Raw genomic sequence first — 19,683 nt, forward strand, 5'->3', positions numbered from 1 at the left:
TCCAACTCCCCACTCTCTCTCTCACACACACTGTACCCCATCCAACACCCCACTCTCTCTCTCTCTCACACACTGTACCCCATCCAACACCCCACTCTCTCTCTCTCACACACTGTACCCCATCCAACTCCCCACTCTCTCTCTCACACACACTGTACCCCATCCAACACCCCACTCTCTCTCTCTCACACACTGTACCCCATCCAACTCCCCACTCTCTCTCACACACACTGTACCCCATCCAACACCCCACTCTCTCTCACACACACTGTACCCCATCCAACACCCCACTCTCTCTCTCTCACACACACTGTACCCCATCCAACACCCCACTCTCTCTCTCTCACACACTGTACCCCATCCAACACCCCACTCTCTCTCTCTCACACACTGTACCCCATCCAACTCCCCACTCTCTCTCTCACACACTGTACCCCATCCAACACCCCACTCTCTCTCACACACACTGTACCCCATCCAACACCCCACTCTCTCTCTCTCTCACACACACTGTACCCCATCCAACACCCCACTCTCTCTCTCTCACACACTGTACCCCATCCAACCCCCCACTCTCTCTCACACTGTACCCCAATCAACTCCCTACCCTCACACACTCACTATAACTCCCCAACCCTTCTCTCACACTGTACCCCATCCCACTCTCTACCCTCTCTCACACACACACTGTAACCCATCCAACTCCCCACCCTCTCTTTCACACACTGTAACCCATCCAACTCCCCACCCTCTCTCACACACTGTACCCCATGCAACACCCGACCCTCTTTCATGCACACACTGTATCCCAATTTCCCACCCTCTCACCTACAGACACTGTACCCCATCCAACTCCTCACCTCTTCACACTCTACCCCATCCAACATCCCAGCCTTTCACAAACACACCGTACCCCACTGAATCCCCATCCTTTCTCTCACATACTGTACAACATCCAACTCACTCTGCTGTCTCTGAACTTGTTCCCTCTCTGCCTTGTTCTCTATGTACAGACTTCATCTCTCTCTCTCTCTGTCTCTGTCTCGCTCCATCTCCATCTCTCTCTCCCTCACGCCCCTCTCTCTCCCTGTCTCTGCCTCTCGATCTCCCTCTCTCTCGCTATCTCCATCTCTCTCTCTGTCCCTTTCCCTGTTAACCTGCTGAGCATTTGTTTGTTAGCATGGAAAGGAATGCCAATGTGACCAAGTTTACAACACATTCAGTACAATATCACCCTCACCCACTGACCCCTGAGATGAAAGGTTTGACTGTAGTGTCCCATATCACAGAGTTGTGGCTTAGAGTTCAGTTGGGAACCCATCCAAATTATTGGTAAAGAATGAGAATAATTTCAGACATTTAGTAATTCAGTCAGAATAATACATTTCCTCAGACTGAAACTATGGGGATCTCAGAAGGGCCGAGAGTTAGTGATCGCCATACATATCGGCCAGCTTCTTAAAGCGAGGGCCCCAGTCACTGAGGTAGTCGTAATCCTGGTCTGAGTCGGAAGCCCTGGATGTGATGGAGCTCAGAGTCTCAGCCAGAGAGCCCTCACCCTCATAGTCATAGATCAGAGCAGTGTCGTACGGTGGGGCATTCGGGTCATTATCAGCTGCATCCAATCCCTGCACAGGCAAAAAGAGAAGTATTAGTGAGCACAAGGACAGAGCACACGGCACTGCCGGGAGAGACAGTGGCACACGGCACTGCCGGGAGAGACAGTGGCACACGGCACTGCCGGGAGAGACAGTGGCACACGGCACTGCCGGGAGAGACAGTGGCACACGGCACTGCCGGGAGAGACAGTGGCACACGGCACTGTCGAAACATGGCATGATATAGGACTATACAGGTAACATCAGCATCAGTATACAGTAGCAGCAGAGTGTAACTGCACAGGAAGCATTGAGCTTAGTCTACAGGACTGTCTGAGGATTGTTCGTATTTATGATTAGACATTCTACCTACTTCTCAAATCCATGATACTAACCACTGAGATCGAGTGTCATAGATTTTTAAGCGTACAGTTCATGTAATTGTACTTAACAGTGCTTACACCCGTATCAGGTCATAGATAGATCAGGGCGCAAACACATTACAGTTCAGCGCTCAGTAAAGGTGGAGCAGATCTTTCCAATATCAGTGCAAGCTTTCAAGCTGCTATTGTTTATACATTTTTCTTACCACCCCTATGTCCATGATTATAGAAAAAGTTAAACCACTACTTCATATAAGGATAATTTAATTGGATTACTTTTGCAATAACTACAGTTAATAAGCTGGTTTCCTCTACTTAACAAGCTCTTTTTCCCATCGGGCCAATGAGACCCTTAGTGGTACATCATTTACGAGGATGTTGCCAGGACTGGAAAAATGCAGCTATGAGGAAAGATTGGATCGGCTGGGGTTGTTCTCCTTGGAACAGAGAAGGCTGAGGGGAGATTTGAATAAATGCACAAAATTGTGAGTGACCTGGATAGAGTGGAGGTGAAGGACCTTTTTACCTTGGCAGAGAGGTCAGTGACGAGGGGCATAGATTTAAAGTGATTGGTAGAAAGATTAGAGGGGAAATGAGGAAACATTTTTTCACCCAGAAAGCAGTGCGGGTCTGAAACTCACTGCCTGAAAGAATAGTTGAGGCAGAGACCCTCAACTCATTCAAAATGAGTCTGGATATGCACCTCAAGTGCTGTAATCTGCAGGGCTGCGGACCTAATGCTGGAAGTGGGATTAGACTGGGTGGCTCGTTTTTCGGCCAGCACAGACACGATGGGCCACGTGACCTCTTTCTGTGCCTTAAACATTCTATGATTCTAACTGTACAGGAAGCATTGAGCTTATAATACAGATGCAGACTATTTACAATTAGTAAGAACGAAGCTGTAGTGTTTGTCCCATTGCCTCCGAGCTCCCTCTTTGGAAACCCACCTCATTGATGAAATCCTTGATGTCATTGGGGTCAGCTGGGGGTTTCCTGGGATACTGCGGCTGTCCATAATTGAAGGGAGCATCTCTTCTGATTGGTTGTTTTCCTCTGCTTGGAGTTGAGGGCAAGATTTCATCTGGGTTCCTTAACTGGTCAATGTTATAGGCATCCTGGGAAAAAAAAATTAACTGTTACACAGAGGCCAGGGTAGCAGCCTAGTGCTGTGTGGAAATCTGAAAGTATGTTTCCAGGGCAGAAGGGTGTTATACTCAGGGATCGAACAGAAACTCTCATTACTGTATCTTAGTGGCTGGTTATTTCACACAGTATCCCATGATCTTCCCCGACTTTGGAAAAGCTGTAAACTACCAAACAGATTAATTGACCAGTAATTGAAAAGTGGACAGAAGGAATCACACCAGAGACTTGTAGCAGTTATAGATTTAATGATTCCTCAATATCAGTGATGACTGCTGTGCTAAACTTTAATATAGATCTGATCATGTACAAGCTCCCTGAATGTTAACTGTTTCACAAGAATAGGCTACAGTCATTTAGGGAGCCTTTAATACCCCACTCTGTCTCCTCACTCTCTCTGTGTCCTCACTCTCAGTCACACACACTCTGTCTATATCCTTCTTTCTGTGTGTTAGTCTGTCTCTCTCACTCTGTCCTTCTCCATGTGTTTCTTTCTATTTGTCTCTGTCTCTCTTGTGTGTGTCTCTTTATGCCCCTTACTCATGTGTCTCTGTGTCCCTCTCTCTCTCTCGTTTGTGTGTGAGTCTGTGTGTCTGTGTGTGTGTTGTGTCTGTGTGTGTGTGTGTCTGTGTGTGTGTGTCTGTCTCTATGTGCCCCTCTCTGACTATCTCTCTTTCTTGCTTTCTCACTTTCTGTCTCTGATCACTTATAGGAACAGGAGGAAGCCGATCAGCCCCTTGAGCCTGTTCCGCCATTCAATGTGATCATGGCTGATCTGTGATCTTTGCTCCATATTCCAGCCTTTTTCCTATATCCCTTAATACCTTTGGTTAACAAAAGTGTATCAATCTCGAATTTAAAATTATATATGGGGAGGGTATGTGAAGAGGGCAGGAATTTTATATGGGGCAATGATTATACACAGGGAAGATTATCTACTGTGGTGGGGAATATATATGGTGACAGGGGTTATATATGGGAGGTGGGGATTATATACGGTGGCGGGGATTATATACTGTTGGGATTAGATATGGGAGGTGGGGATTATATACAGGGGTGAGGATTATATACGGGGATGGGAATTATATATGAGGGTGGGGATTATATATGGTGGTGATTTATCTACTGTGGTGTGATTTTTCTATGGGAAATGGGGATTATATGCACTTGGGATTAGATATGGGAGGTGGGTATTATATATGGTGGTAGGGATTATATATGGAGGTGGGGATTATATATGGTGATGGATTATATATGGTTGTGAGGATTAGATATGAGAGGTGGGGAATGTATATGATGGCAGGGATTATATTTGGGAGGTGGGGATTATACACGTTGGTGGGGATTATATACGATTATGGGGATTATATACGGTGGTGGGGATTATATGAGGGTGGGATTATGTATGGGGTGAGGATTATGTAAAAGGGTGGGATTATATACTGGGTTTCTATGCACAGTAAGTACTGCCTGCAGTTACATTGTATATGTTGATGTTGTTTGGGGATTATATACTATCATTTGTGATTTGCTCACTGACCTGATCTTCTTCTCCTCCTCCCTGCTCATCATAGTTTAAAATGTTGTCCCGAATGTCATCCTCGGAAGCAGCCAGGAGTCCTTTGTGATGGAATCGGCGGTGAAGGCAGTCAGTAACCGCCACCAGCAGAATGAGAACTGCAACAGTGACAGTGTGAGGAGGAGAAAGAGAAAGAATAAAGGTTAGCATGATCATTGAGATGGGCCTCAATTCATGACCCACGGGGCCTCCCCTGGGCCGAGGGAGACAGTTCCTGTCTTTCAGACCCTTCGGATCCCTAACCGGACGGAGCTTTTTAAAAATTTGTTCTTGGGATGTGGGCGTTGCTGGCTGGGCCAGCATTTATTGCCCATCCTTAATTGCCCTTGAGAAGCTGGTGGTGAACTGCCTTCTTGAACCACTGCAGTCCATGTGGGGTAGGTACACCCACAGTGCTTTTAGGAAGGGACTTCCAGGATTTTGACCCAGCGACAGTGAAGGAATGACAATATAGTTCCAAGTCAAGATGGTACGTGACTTGGAGAGGAACTTGCAGTTGGTGGTGTTCCCATGCATCTGCTGTTCTTGTCCTTCTAGGTGGTAGAGGTCACGGGTTTGGAAGGTGCTGTCGAACAATCCTTGGCAAGTTACTGTTGTGCACCTTGTAGATGGTACACACTGCTGCCACTGTGCGTCGTTGGTGGAGGGAGTGAATGTTTAAAGTGGTGGATGGGGTGCCGATCAAGCAGATTGCTTTGTCTTGGATGGTGTCAAGCTTTTTGACTGTTGTTGGAGCTGCAGTCATCTGGCAAAGGGAGAGTATTCCATCGGACTCCTGACTTGTGCCCTGTAGATGGTGGACAGGCTTTAAGAAGTCGGGAGGTGCAACACCTCTGTTCAAGATAAGGGGGAGACAGAAAGCAGGAAACTATAGGCCAGTTAGCCGAAGTTCTGTCGTTGGGAAAATGCTAGAATCTATTATAAAAGAGGTAGTAGCAGGACATCTAGAAAATCACAAACAATTAGGCAGAGTCAACATGGTTTCGTGAAGGGAAATCGTGTTTGACAGATTTATTAGAGTTCTTTGAGGATGTAACAAGCAGGATGGATAAAGGGGAACCAGGAGATGTAGTGTATTTGGATTTCCAAAAGACATTTGATAAGGTGCCAAAGAAAAGATTACTACACAAGATAAGAGCTCATGGCGTTGGGGGTGATATGTTAGCATGGATAGAGGATTAGATAACTAAAAGGAAATAGAGAGTCAGGATAAATGGGTCATTTTCAGGATGGCAAATGTAACTAGTGGAGTGCCACGGGGATCAGTGCTGAGGCTTCAACTATTTACAATCTATATTAATGACTTGGATGAAGGGACCGAGTGTATTGCAGCCAAATTTGCTGATGATACGGAAATAGGTAGGAAAGCAAGTTGTGAGGAGGATACAAGGAGTCTGCGAAGGGATATAGATAGGTTAAGTGAGTGGGCAAAAATGTGGCAGATGGAGTTTAAAGTGGGAAAATGTGAAGTTGTCCACTTTGGCAGGAACACAAGAAATAGGAGCAGAAATAGACCATATGACCCATCGAACCTGCTCTGCCATTCAATACGATCATGGCTGATCTTGAGCTTCAATTCTGAGGGAGTGCTGCACTGTCAGAGGGTCAGTACTGAGGGGGCGCTGCACTGTCAGAGGGTCAGTACTGAGGGGGCGCTGCACTGTCAGAGGGTCAGAACTGAGGGGGCGCTGCACTGTCAGAGGGTCAGTACGGAGGGAGTGCTGCACTGTCAGAGGGTCAGTACTGAGGGGGCGCTGCACTGTCAGAGGGTCAGTACGGAGGGAGTGCTGCACTGTCAGAGGGTCAGAACTGAGGGGGCGCTGCACTGTCAGAGGGTCAGTACGGAGGGAGTGCTGCACTGTCAGAGGGTCAGTACTGAGGGGGCGCTGCACTGTCAGAGGGTCAGTACTGAGGGAGCGCTGCACTGTCAGAGGGTCAGTACTGAGGGAATGCTGCACTGTCAGAGGGTCAGAACTGAGGGAGTGCTGCACTGTGAGAGGGTCAGAACTGAGGGAGTGCTGCACTGTCAGAGGGTCAGTACGGAGGGAGTGCTGCACAGAGGGTCAGTACTGAGGGGGCGGTGCACTGTCAGAGGGTCAGTACTGAGGGAATGCTGCACTGTCAGAGGGTCAGAACGGAGGGAGTGCTGCACTGTCAGAGGGTCAGTACTGAGGGAGTGCTGCACTGTCAGAGGGTCAGTACGGAGGGAGTGCTGCACTGTCAGAGGGTCAGAACTGAGGGGGCGCTGCACTGTCAGAGGGTCAGTACGGAGGGAGTGCTGCACTGTCAGAGGGTCAGAACTGAGGGGGCGCTGCACTGTCAGAGGGTCAGTACTGAGGTAATGCTGCACTGTCAGAGGGTCAGTACTGAGGGAATGCTGCACTGTCAGAGGGTCAGAACTGAGGGAGTGCTGCACTGTGAGAGGGTCAGTACGGAGGGAGTGCTGCACTGTCAGAGGGTCAGTACTGAGGGGGCGCTGCACTGTCAGAGGGTCAGTACTGAGGGAATGCTGCACTGTCAGAGGGTCAGAACTGAGGGAGTGCTGCACTGTGAGAGGGTCAGAACTGAGGGAGTGCTGCACTGTCAGAGGGTCAGTACGGAGGGAGTGCTGCACAGAGGGTCAGTACTGAGGGGGCGGTGCACTGTCAGAGGGTCAGTACTGAGGGAATGCTGCACTGTCAGAGGGTCAGTACGGAGGGAGTGCTGCACTGTCAGAGGGTCAGTACTGAGGGAGTGCTGCACTGTCAGAGGGTCAGTACTGAGGGGGCGCTGCACTGTCAGAGGGTCAGTACTGAGGGAGCGCTGCACTGTCAGAGGGACAGTACTGAGGGAGTGCTGCACTGTAGGAGGGTCAGTGCTGAGGGAGCGCTGCACTGTCAGAGGGTCAGTACTGAGGGAGTGCTGCACTGTCAGAGGGTCAGTACTGAGGGAGTGCTGCAATGTCGGAGGGTCAGTACTGAGGGAGTGCTGCACTGTCAGAGGGTCAGTACTGACGGAGTGCTGCACTGTCAGAGGGTCAGTACTGAGGGAATGCTACACTGTCTTACGGATGGGACTTCAAACCGAGGCCCCACCTGCCCCCTCATAAAAGATCCCACAGAACTATTTCGAAGAGCAAGGAAGTTTATCCCAGTGTCCTGGGGCCAGTACTTATCCCACAACCATCATTACTGAAAGAGATGATATGCTCGTTATCTCATTGCTTATTGCGGGCTCTTGCTGTGCAGAAATTGGCTGCCATGATTTTGCATTGCGACAGTGACAAGATTTCAAAAGTTCTTCACTGGCTATAAAGCGCTTGGGATGTCCTGAGGTGCTATATAAGTGTGCCTTATTGTTTCTTTTTGACTCTCTTTTGTTGACTGAAGTGTGTGTTCATTGGGTGTGAAGCAGGAGACAATCAGCCTCGTGCCCACTCCCCAGTAATTTCAGTCCAGGTGTCGATGGTGTTGCCCAATTGAATGAGCCAGACATCCCGAGCCTGCTGCTGAGCCCTGCCTCTGGGCCTCTTCTGGAAAGGCAGGATGTAGGGTGACTGTGCCTTTGATATTAACCTGGAGGTGTGGAGGTAGCCTGGTGGGAGTGGCTATTTCTCGGCCAGGAAACCTAATTTAATGGCAGGGCCTGATTAATATTTTTTGTCTGCTTCCTGGGTGCAGCTGGATTGAGAGTCCGGCTGACTGTTGGGTGGGAGGGCCTGTGGCATCCAGCAGGCTGCTGCCGGGGAGAGATCCTGGCTGCGGGGGGGGGGGGGGGGGTTGCCATGGAGCAATCAGAAGCATCAGGATCTAACTGCCCTCACCTCCTTTTAGATGCTGGTTTTGCTGAAGCCCAGGAAGCCCAACAGGCCAGCATGAAAATGGAGATTAAATCTAAGGCTGAAGCTTCATTATAATATTCAAATAACAAACATGCCACCTGGGAGCGGATTGGTCACCCACAGCCCTGCCCCCCCTCTGATAAATCTGGAAGTTGACATTGGGTTGTGGTTTTTATCATATTTACACCCGACTCAAACCCTCCCGTTTTTAGGGTTAAAATTACCCTCTTAGAATCCAACATTGAGCAGAAATTGAGATGACTACTGGTGATGGTGGGATCTGCAATCTGGCCCCAATCAGCTGGGATCTTCCTCCATCCGTGGCAGCCACCCACTCATCACCTCCTCATGCACCAGCTCATCCCAGCTCTCCTTTGCCCCTCAGAGCCCCACTTCCAGCTAAAATCCTCGTGGATAATTTATTGGGCGGAGCATTGGAATTAACTGGGCCATCAGACTTCTGCTCCAGGACACTGAGGGCAGTAACAAGGGCTCGATATCGAATTCACATTAAACTCAATGGCTGGGAGGCGTAACACCATGAACAAGATGTGAAACAGAAACTGGGGAATGGATCAGACTGGGATAGCAAGGAGACTGTAATACTCACGGAGTAAGAGCAGGACGCTGGCGAGAATCACCATCGCAGCTCCAAAGCTCAGCCCCACATGGGTACCGATAATTGCAGCTACTCTTGACGTGCAGTCTCCTCTCACACTGCAGAAACAGACGGTCACGTTCAGCATATGATCCTGGCTCAGACGAGGCTCCCCAGAGTCACTCACCCGAATCTGCAGGCTGTAGGTTCCCTCACTGACATCCTGCAGAGCCCTCAGCTGAGAGTGTGTGTCTGTCAGAGTGAGAGCAGAAAGCTGAAAACTATCGGGATCCCAATCTCTCTGTAACCAAGCTCCCAAATCTCACACTCCATGAGTACATTCACTCGATAATTCCCAGGGTTCTAAATTCAATATCACAAAATCCAGAATCAAAAGTTCTGGAAACACACGGAACTGGATATTGGATCAGGTCAGGGATCGAGTCACGGACCAGGATTAGCTCAGGATTGAATGAGGGATCAGGCCAAGGATCAGATTGGGGATCCAGCTGGGATTCAGGTCAGGGATCAGATGGGGATCAGGTCAGGGAGTGGGTTGGGGATCAGGTCAGGGAGTGGGTTGGGGATCAGATCAGGATCAGGTCAGGGATCAGATCGGGATCAGGTCAGGGATCAGATCGGGGATCAGGTCGGGGATCAGGTCAGGGATCAGGTCAGGGATCAGATCAGGGATCAGGTCAGGGATCAGGTCAGGGATCAGGTCAGGATCAGGTCAGGGATCAGATCAGGGATCAGATCGGGATCAGGTCAGGGATCAGATCGGGGATCAGGTCAGGGATCAGATCAGGGATCAGATCGGGGATCAGGTCGGGGATCAGGTCAGGGAGCAGGTCAGGGATCAGGTCAGGGATCAGGTTAGGGATCAGATCAGGGATCAGGTCAGGGATCAGATCGGGATCAGGTCAGGGAGCAGGTCAGGGATCAGATCGGGAGCAGGTCAGGGATCAGATCGGGCTCAGGTCAGGGATCAGATCAGGATCAGGTCGGGATCAGGTCAGGGATCAGGTCAGGATCAGGTCAGGGATCAGGTCAGGGATCAGGTCGGGGATCAGATCGGGGATCAGGTCGGGGATCAGGTCAGGGATCAGGTCAGGGATCAGATCAGGATCAGGTCAGGGAGCAGGTCAGGGATCAGGTCAGGGATCAGGTCAGGGATCAGATCGGGATCAGGTCAGGGAGCAGGTCAGGGAGCAGATCGGGAGCAGGTCAGGGATCAGATCCGGCTCAGGTCAGGGATCAGATCAGGATCAGGTCGGGGATCAGATCGGGATCAGGTCAGGGATCAGGTCAGGATCAGGTCAGGGATCAGGTCAGGATCAGGCCAGGCATCAGATCGGGCTCAGGTCAGGGATCAGATCGGGATCAGGTCAGGGAGCAGGCCAGGGATCAGGCCAGGGATCAGATCGGGCTCAGGTCAGGGATCAGATCGGGATCAGGTCAGGGAGCAGGTCAGGGATCAGGTCAGGGATCAGATCGGGATCAGATCGGGGATCAGGTCAGGGATCAGATCGGGGATCAGGTCGGAGATCAGATCGGGGATCAGGTCGGGGATCAGGTCGAGATCAGGTCAGGGATCTGGTCGGGATCAGGTCAGGGATCTGGTCAGGGATCAGATCGAGATCAGGTCAGGGATCAAGTCGGGGACCAGGTCGGGGATCAGATCGAGATCAGGTCAGGGATCTGGTCGGGGATCAGGTCGGGGATCAGATCAGGATCAGGTCGGGGTTCAGGTCGGGGTTCAGGTCGGGGATCAGATCGGGATCAGGACAGGGATCAGATCGGGTATCAGTTCAGGGATCAGGTCGGGGATCAGGTCAGGATCACGTCAGGGATCAGATCGGGATCAGAGCGGGCTCAGGTCATGAATCAGGTCAGAGATCAGGTCGGGGTTCAGGTCAGGGATCAGATCGGGATCAGATCGGGCTCAGGTCACGAATCAGGTCAGGGATCAGGTCTGGGTTCAGGTCGGGGATCAGATCAGGATCGGATCGGGCTCAGGTCAGGGATCAGATCGGGATCAGGTCAGGATCAGGTCAGGGATCAGATCGGGATCAGGTCAGGGATCAGATCGGGGATCATGTCAGGAACAGGTCAGGGATCAGATCGGGCTCAGGTCAGGGATCAGATCGGGATCAGGTCAGGGATCGGATTGGGCTCAGGTCAGGGATCAGATCAGGGATCAGATCGGGATCAGGTCAGGAATCAGGTCGGGGATCATGTCAGGAACAGGTCAGGGATCAGATCGGGATCAGGTCAGGATCAGATCGGGATCAGGTCGGGGATCCGATTGGGATCAGGTCGGGGATCAGGTCGGGGATCAGGTCAGGGATCCGATCGGGATCAGGTCAGGTTCAGGTCAGGATCAGGTCAGGGATCAGATAAGGACCAGGTCAGGGATCAGGTCAGGGATCAGGTCGGGGATCAGGTCGGAGATCAGATCGGGATCAGGTCAGGGATCTGGTCGGGGATCAGGTCAGGGATCAGATCGAGATCAGGTCAGGGATCTGGTCAGGGATCAGATCGAGATCAGGTCGGGGATCAAGTCGGGGACCAGGTCGGGGATCAGGTCAGGGATCAGGTCAGGGATCAGGTCGGGGATCAGATCAGGATCAGGTCGGGGTTCAGGTCGGGGTTCAGGTCGGGGTTCAGGTCGGGATCAGGTCAGGGATCAGATCGGGATCAGATTGGGCTCAGAGCGGGCTCAGGTCATGAATCAGGTCAGGGATCAGGTCGGGGTTCAGGTCAGGGATCAGGTCGGGATCAGATCGGGCTCAGGTCACGAATCAGGTCAGGGATCAGGTCTGGGTTCAGGTCTGGGATCAGGTCGGGGATCAGATCAGGATCGGATCGGGCTCAGGTCAGGGATCAGATCAGGGATCAGATCGGGATCAGGTCAGGGATCAGATCGGGATCAGGTCAGGGATCAGATCGGGGATCATGTCAGGAACAGGTCAGGGATCAGATCGGGCTCAGGTCAGGGATCGGATCGGGCTCAGGTCAGGGATCAGATCAGGGATCAGATCGGGATCAGGTCAGGATCAGGTCAGGGATCAGGTCAGGGATCAGGTCAGGGATCAGGTCAGGAACAGGTCAGGGATCAGATCGGGATCAGGTCAGGATCAGATCGGGATCAGGTCAGGGATCCGATTGGGATCAGGTCAGGGATCAGGTCGGGGATCAGGTCGGGGATCAGGTCGGGGATCCGATCGGGATCAGGTCAGGATCAGGTCAGGGATCAGATCAGGACCAGGTCAGGGATCAGGTCGGGGATCAGATCGGGATCAGGTCGGGGATCAGGTCGGGGATCAGGTCGGAGATCAGATCGGGATCAGGTCAGGGATCTGGTCGGGGATCAGATCAGGATCAGGTCAGGGATCAGGTCGGGGATCAGGTCGGGGATCAGGTCGAGATCAGGTCAGGGATCTGGTCGGGGATCAGATCGAGATCAGGTCAGGGATCAAGTCGGGGACCAGGTCGGGGATCAGATCGAGATCAGGTCAGGGATCTGGTCGTGGATCAGGTCGGGGATCAGATCAGGATCAGGTCGGGGTTCAGGTCGGGGATCAGATCGGGATCAGGTCAGGGATCAGATCGGGTATCAGGTCAGGGATCAGGTCGGGGATCAGGTCGGGGATCAGGTCAGGATCACGTCAGGGATCAGATCGGGATCAGATTGGGCTCAGAGCGGGCTCAGGTCATGAATCAGGTCAGAGATAAGGTCGGGGTTCAGGTCAGGGATCAGGTCAGGGATCAGATCGGGATCAGGTCACGAATCAGGTCAGGGATCAGGTCTGGGTTCAGGTCTGGGATCAGGTCGGGGATCAGATCAGGATCAGATCGGGCTCAGGTCATGAATCAGGTCAGGGATTCAGGTCGGGGATCAGGTCGGGGATCAGGTCGGGGATCAGATCAGGATCAGATCGGGCTCAGGTCACGAATCAGGTCAGGGATCAGGTCGGGGATCAGGTCAGGGATTAGGTCGGGGATCAGATCAGGATCAGGTCGGGGATCAGATCGGGCTCAGGTCACGAATCAGGTCGGGGATCAGATCGGGATCAGGTCAGGGATCAGGTCGGGGATCAGGTCGGGATCAGATCTGGATCCGGTCAGGGATCAGGGTTGGTCCGTGTTTGGGTTTAAGTCTGGGTTTGGGATCGATCACATTCCACAGAAGCTGCAGGTATATAATGTGCCTCATCAGGGTAAAACTGGGGCATCAGTTGCGAAGGCAGTGTGGACACATCACCTCAGGCACTGGCTGAGGGACTTGTATAGGTCTGAGGGACGAACAGGGGTGATGGAGAGCATAAGTTTGATTCTTTTCTACGCTGGGTTAATTGACCTTAGTCCCTGGGACTAGAGAGAGACACAGAGAGGAAGAATTAATAATAAATCAAAGTGTTAACTTTCAATTAAGATTCTTGCTGTGGTTGCGGTTGTAAGTTGTGGTCGTCAAATAGAAATTATCAGGTCCGATACAGAGTAAAGCTCCCTCTACACTGTCCCCATCAAACACTCCCAGGACAGGGACAGCATGGGGTTAGATACAGAGTAAAGCTCCCTCTACACTGTCCCCATCAAACACTCCCCAGGACAGGTACAGTACAGGGTTAGATACAGAGTAAAGCTCCCTCTACACTGTCCCCATCAAACACTCCCCAGGACAGGTACAGTACAGGGTTAGACACAGAGTAAAGCTCCCTCTACACTGTCCCCATCAAACACTCCCAGGACAGGGACAGCATGGGGTTAGATACAGAGTAAAGCTCCCTCTACAGTGTCCCCATCAAACACTCCCCAGGACAGGTACAGCACAGGGTTAGATACAGAGTAAAGCTCCCTCTATACTGTCCCCATCAAACACTCCCAGGACAGGGACAACACAGGGTTAGATACAGAGGAAAGTTTCCTCTCTGAGAACAATGGCCAGTGGCAGGTCCTCCTACTGAGTCTGAAGTTGCCCCAATCCATTTCGCCCTCACTCTGCACCAATGCACCCACCATTTAGATGGCTGATCGTCCAATTCTGGGAATACTCGGAATTATCAGGAACAATCTCAAAATGAAAGGGCTCAGCATGAGGCTCCAGGTCACCATCCACTGCCCAGAGGAGGACTCCATCATCCTTGTCCCACTGACTACACATGAAGCCGAGGCGTGGGTACAAGACAGGGGGGAAATCATTGACCTCAGTCACGTAAATTTCCAGAGTTCCTGTTGCTGTGTGTGGCGGCTCTCCTGTGATCACAAACAGCACAAGTTAAAGAATTACAAAAAACCTGAAACGTGCCCAATCCTCCTTCAGAACAGAAGTTACGTTATAGTAAAACAAAGTGGCCCAGACATTCTGCATTCCCACTGGGTGCGTGTTGGGACGAGATCCCCTGCCCATAACCTGCTTCTGGGGGGTCAAGGGATGTGGAAATACTTTGGACAGATGGCCATGTCCTGGAGTGGTTACCTCCTGTCAGGGAGAGGGGCAGGCGGAAGGGACAGAGAAAGGTAGGGGGGGCGGGGGAGAGGGAGAGGAATGGAGGGGGAGGGGGAAAGGAGGGAGAGAGAGGAATGGAAGGGGAGAGAGGGAGAGGGAGAGGAATGAAAGGGGAAAGGAGGGAGAGAGAGAAATGGAAGAGGAGAGAGGGAGAGGGAGAGGAATGAAGGGGGAAAGGAGGGAGAGAGAGGAATGGAAGGGGGAAAGGAGGGAGAGAGAGGAATGGAAGAGGAGAGAGGGAGAGGGAGAGGAATGGAAGGGGGAAAGGAGGGAGAGAGAGGAATGGAAGGGGGAAAGGAGGGAGAGAGAGGAATGGAAGGGGAGAGAGGGAGAGGGAGAGGAATGAAGGGGGAATGGAGGGAGAGAGAGGAATGGAAGGGGAGAGAGGGAGAGGGAGAGGAATGAAGGGGGAAAGGAGGGAGAGAGAGGAATGGAAGGAGGGGAAGGGGTGGCAGTGGGCGTTGGTGGATGGGACTCACTGTGGAACCTGGTCACTCGTCCAAAGATTTTTTTAAAAAGCTGTCCATTTTCCAATTGCATAGAATCAGATGCCAGAAGATGACTGCCATCAGCTGATGTAATTCCCCAAATTACTTGCCCTATTTCCCAGTCTGGAACTATCCTTAAAATACTCTGTTTACTGCCTTGCCACTATTTATTACTCTAATTATTAGTCCGTTTCTCACTATTATTGCTGTTACAATAATTACTATTTCCTTGACGATTGCTGAAAATAGAGACATGTTGTCGAAGCTTTTCATGTCTTGCACTCATCAGGACAATCTGAAAGAACACCAATGTAAGGGAAAACAAGAACTTTATATAGTATGAGGAGAGTGCTGATTGGTTGGCAAGTGGACTCTGATTGGTAGAGATGTTGCCATGGAGAATACACCAGTTTACAATGACTGACAGTTAACTGCCAAGCTTTGTTTGGAATTTAAACCAGGCAGCTTGACTCTGATTGATCAAGACATTGCTGTGAGGAATGACAGGCGCAATGTTTGTACGTGTTCTTTCTGTTTACTGTTCTATTGCTCTGTTTTGTCATTCCCTGTTTATTGCTGTCTGGTTGTAACTTGCTGTTTATTATCTGTTTTATCGTTGCCCTCTTCTTACCACTGTCAGTGGCGGTGATGACGGCCGTGTATCGATGGTTGAGCAGGAACGGAGACCTGCGCTCAATATTCTGCTGAAGAATTATTTCCCCTGTGTTCACATCAACAATCAGCCAATCGGCAGGATCATACTGAATTCCGTAACTGGAACATAGGAAAGGGCAAAGTTAGTGGTCTGGGGGAAACACCGAACATAGAGGAAAATAAACCTGGACACACTGGAAAAACACCCGGAATTACAGAGAAAACAACTGGACACAGCAGAAAACACCCAGATGGGGGGAAAACATAGGAAACAGGAACAGGAGTAGCCTGCTCTGCCATTCAATTAGATCATGGCTGATCTTCTATCTCAATGCTATTTTCCTGCACTATCTCCATATCTCTTTTAATATCTTTAATATCCAGAAATCTATCGATCTCTGTCTTGAACATACTCAATGACTGAGCCCTCCAAAGAGTCACCACCCTCTGAGTGAAGAAATTCCTCTTCATCTCAGTCCTAAATGGCCTCCCTCTTATGCTGAAACTGTCTCCTGGTTCTAGACCTCCCCCTCCCCCCAGCTAGGGGAAACCTCCTTCCTGCATCTACCCTGTCGAGCCCTGTAAGAATTTTGTATGCTTCAATGAGTTCGCCTCTCATTCTTTTAAACTCTGGAGAATACAGGCCCAGTCTCCTCAATCTCTCCTCATAGGACAATCCCACCATCCCAGCAATCAGCCTGGTGAACCTTCATTGCATCTGGACAAACCACCCAGTTACGGGGCAAAACACCCAGAAATAGGAGGAAAACACCTGGTAACAGGCGGAAAATAAATCTGGACATGGAGGAAAACAACCTAGAGATAGAGGGGGGAAACACCTGGACAGGGGAGAAAACACCTGGATGTGGCTTTTGACAAGGTCCCACATGGCACACTGGTTAAAAAAATAAAATCCCATGGGATCCAGGGAAATGAAGCAAGGTGGAGACAAAATTGGCTCAGTGGCAGGTAACAAAGGGTAATTGTTGATGGCTTTTAAGCATCTGGAGGGCTGTTTCTAGTGGTGTTCCGCAGGGCTCAGTATTGGGTCCCCGGCTTTTTGTGGTATATATTAACAATTTGGACATAAATGTAGAGGGCTTGATCAAGAAGTTTGCAGATGACACAAAGATTGGCCGTGTGGTAGATAGCGAGGAAGATAGCTGTAGGCTGCAGGAAGATATTGATGGTCTGGTCAGACGGGCAGAAAAGTGGCAAATGGAATTCAACTTGGAGGAGTGTGAGGTGATGCATTTGGGGAGGTCAAACAAGGCAAATGAATACACGATTAATGGGAAAATACTGAGAAGTGTAGAGGAAGTGAGGGAGTGAATGTCCACAGATCCCTGAAGGTAGCAGGACAGATCGATAAGGTGGTTAAGAAGGCATATGGAATCCTTTCCTTTATTATCCGAGGTATAGAATACAAGATCAGGGAGGTTATGCTGAAACTGTATAACTCATTGGTTAGGCCACAACTTGTGTACTGTGTGCAGTTCTGGTCACCTCATTACAGAAAGGATGTAATTGCACTAGAGAGGATACAGAGGAGATTTGCGAGGATTTACGTTGGCAGGACTAATAAAATGCAGCTGTGAGGAAAGATTGGATAGGCTGGGGTTGTTCTCCTTGGAACAGAGAAGGCTGAGGGGAGATCTGACTGAAATGTACAAAATTTTGAGGGACCTGGATAGAGGTGAAGGGTTTATTCTCCTTAGCAGAGAGGTCAGTGATGAGGGGGCATTGATTTAAAGTGATTGGTAGAAAAATTAGAGGGGAGATGAGGAAATACTTTTTCACCCAGAGGGTGGTGGGGGTCTGGAACTCACTGCCTGAAAGGGTAGTTGAGGCAGAAACCCACAACTCATTTAAAAGAGGTCTGGATATTCCATCTTCGCTGCCTTCGGAGAATACTTGGCATCAGGTGGCAGGACTATATCTCCAACACAGAAGTCCTTGAAGCGGCCAACATCCCCAGCTTATACACACTACTGAGTCAGCGGCGCTTGAGATGGCTTGGCCATGTGAGCCGCATGGAAGATGGCAGGATCCCCAAAGACACATTGTACAGCGAGCTCGCCACTGGTATCAGACCCACCGGCCGTCCATGTCTCCGTTATAAAGACGTCTGCAAACGCGACATGAAATCGTGTGACATTGATCACAAGTCGTGGGAGTCAGTTGCCAGCATTCGCCAGAGCTGGCGGGCAGCCATAAAGACAGGGCTAAATTGTGGCGAGTCGAAGAGACTTAGTAGTTGGCAGGAAAAAAGACAGAGGCGCAAGGGGGGAGCCAACTGTGCAACAGCCCCAACAAACAAATTTCTCTGCAGCACCTGTGGAAGAGCCTGTCACTCCAGAATTGGCCATTATAGCCACTCCAGGCGCTGCTTCACAAACCACTGACCACCTCCAGGCGCGTATCCATTGTCTCTCGAGATAAGGAGGCCCAAAAGAAAGGATATGCACCTCAAGTGCCATAATCTGCAGGGCTACGGACCAAATGCTGGAAGACTTACCGTCCGGGAGAGCAGCCGAGAGGAGTCCAGGCACACCGGAGTTTGAAAACAAAGTGAGCAGTGACGTCACAGGAAAGCTGCAAGGTGATTGGTTGGTGAGTAACTGCTGTGAGGGAATAGCTCTAAATGGGTGGGTTAGTGCACTACTTTTAGGGTGCGTGTGTAAATAGCTTAATAATGAGGAACAAGTGAGTAGCTGGTATTTTGTTTTAGGGAAATGGTTATTTTAACTAGTGAACTGTATTGATTTTTAGTAGGATTTATCAGTACTAGTAAGGTTTTATTAATAATTCTAAGCTGTTGTAGTATCAGTAAGGTTTTTTTTTGCAATAGCAAAGGGTCAACTAATAAATAAAGGAATGGCAGGGCTGCTTCAACCTCAGGAGTTCACCTCCTGTACTATGTGGGAGCTCCTGGATGCTTCCCGTATCCTGGAGAACCATTTGTGCGGGAAGTGTCGTCAATTGAAGCAGCTTGAGCTCCGGGTTTTGGAACTTGAGCTGCAGCTGGCGACATGGCAGTGCATTCATGAGGATGAGAGCTACGTGGATAGCATGTTTATAGATGTGATCACTCCACAACTTAAGAGTATGCAGGGAGAACGGGAATGGGTGACCACCAGACAGTCAAAAAGAATCAGGCAGGTAGTGCAGGAGACCCCTGAGTGCATCTCACTCTCCAACAGGTATTCAGTTCTGAATACAGAGGAAAGTGATGCTTCACCTGGGGAGTGCAGCCAGAGCCAAGACTATGGCACCATGGGTGGCTGAGCTGCACAGGGGGGTACAGGGAAGACTGGAGGAGCCATAGTGATAGGTGATTCAATAGTCAGGGGAACTGACAGGTGTTTCTGTGGCCGCAGACGTGAATCCAGGATGGTATGTTGCCTGCCTGGTGCCAGGGTCAAGGATGTCACTGAGCATGCTGAAGGGGAGAGTGAACAGCCAGCAGTCGTGGTCCACATCAGAACCAATGAGATAGGTAGAAAGAGGGATGTGGTCCTGCAGTCAGAATTTAGGGAGCTAGGTAAGAAATTAGCAAGCAGGACCTCAAAAGTAGTAATCTCTGGATTACTCCCAGTGCCACGCGCGAGTGAGTATAGAAATAGAAGAATAAGACAGATGAATGCATGGCTGGAAAGATGGTGCAGGAGGGAGGGCTTCAGATTCCTGGGACATTGGGACCGGCTCTGGGGGAGATGGGACCTGTACAGACCGGACGGGTTGCACCTGAACAGAGCCGGGACTGAGTTCCTTGCGGGACGTTTGGCTAGTGCTGTTGAACAGGGTTTAAACTAGTTTGGCAGGGGGATGGGGACCTGAGGGTAGACTCAGCTGGGACAAAATCAGAAATGAAAATGGAAGACCAAAAATTAATGGGTGAGTCT

General features: G+C 50.4%; 1 protein-coding gene across 1 annotated transcript in view; it reads right to left on the reverse strand.

Annotated features, from left to right (window-relative positions):
• Positions 1-864: 864 nt before the first annotated feature.
• Positions 865-19,683, reverse strand: part of cdh15 (cadherin 15, type 1, M-cadherin (myotubule)) — a 106,837-nt gene continuing 88,018 nt past the window's right edge. Inside the window, exons 9-14 of the mRNA XM_068049854.1 lie at positions 15,756-15,898; positions 14,147-14,383; positions 9,137-9,376; positions 4,668-4,804; positions 2,932-3,099; positions 865-1,628 (exon numbers count right to left, since the gene is read on the reverse strand). Of these exons, the coding sequence (XP_067905955.1) occupies positions 1,428-1,628; positions 2,932-3,099; positions 4,668-4,804; positions 9,137-9,376; positions 14,147-14,383; positions 15,756-15,898 (1,126 nt within the window). The 3' untranslated portion in view covers positions 865-1,427. The remainder of the gene's footprint in view (positions 1,629-2,931; positions 3,100-4,667; positions 4,805-9,136; positions 9,377-14,146; positions 14,384-15,755; positions 15,899-19,683) is intronic.

This window comes from Heterodontus francisci, chromosome 17 (genome assembly GCF_036365525.1).
Source record: "Heterodontus francisci isolate sHetFra1 chromosome 17, sHetFra1.hap1, whole genome shotgun sequence".
NCBI classification, from domain to species: domain Eukaryota; kingdom Metazoa; phylum Chordata; class Chondrichthyes; order Heterodontiformes; family Heterodontidae; genus Heterodontus; species Heterodontus francisci.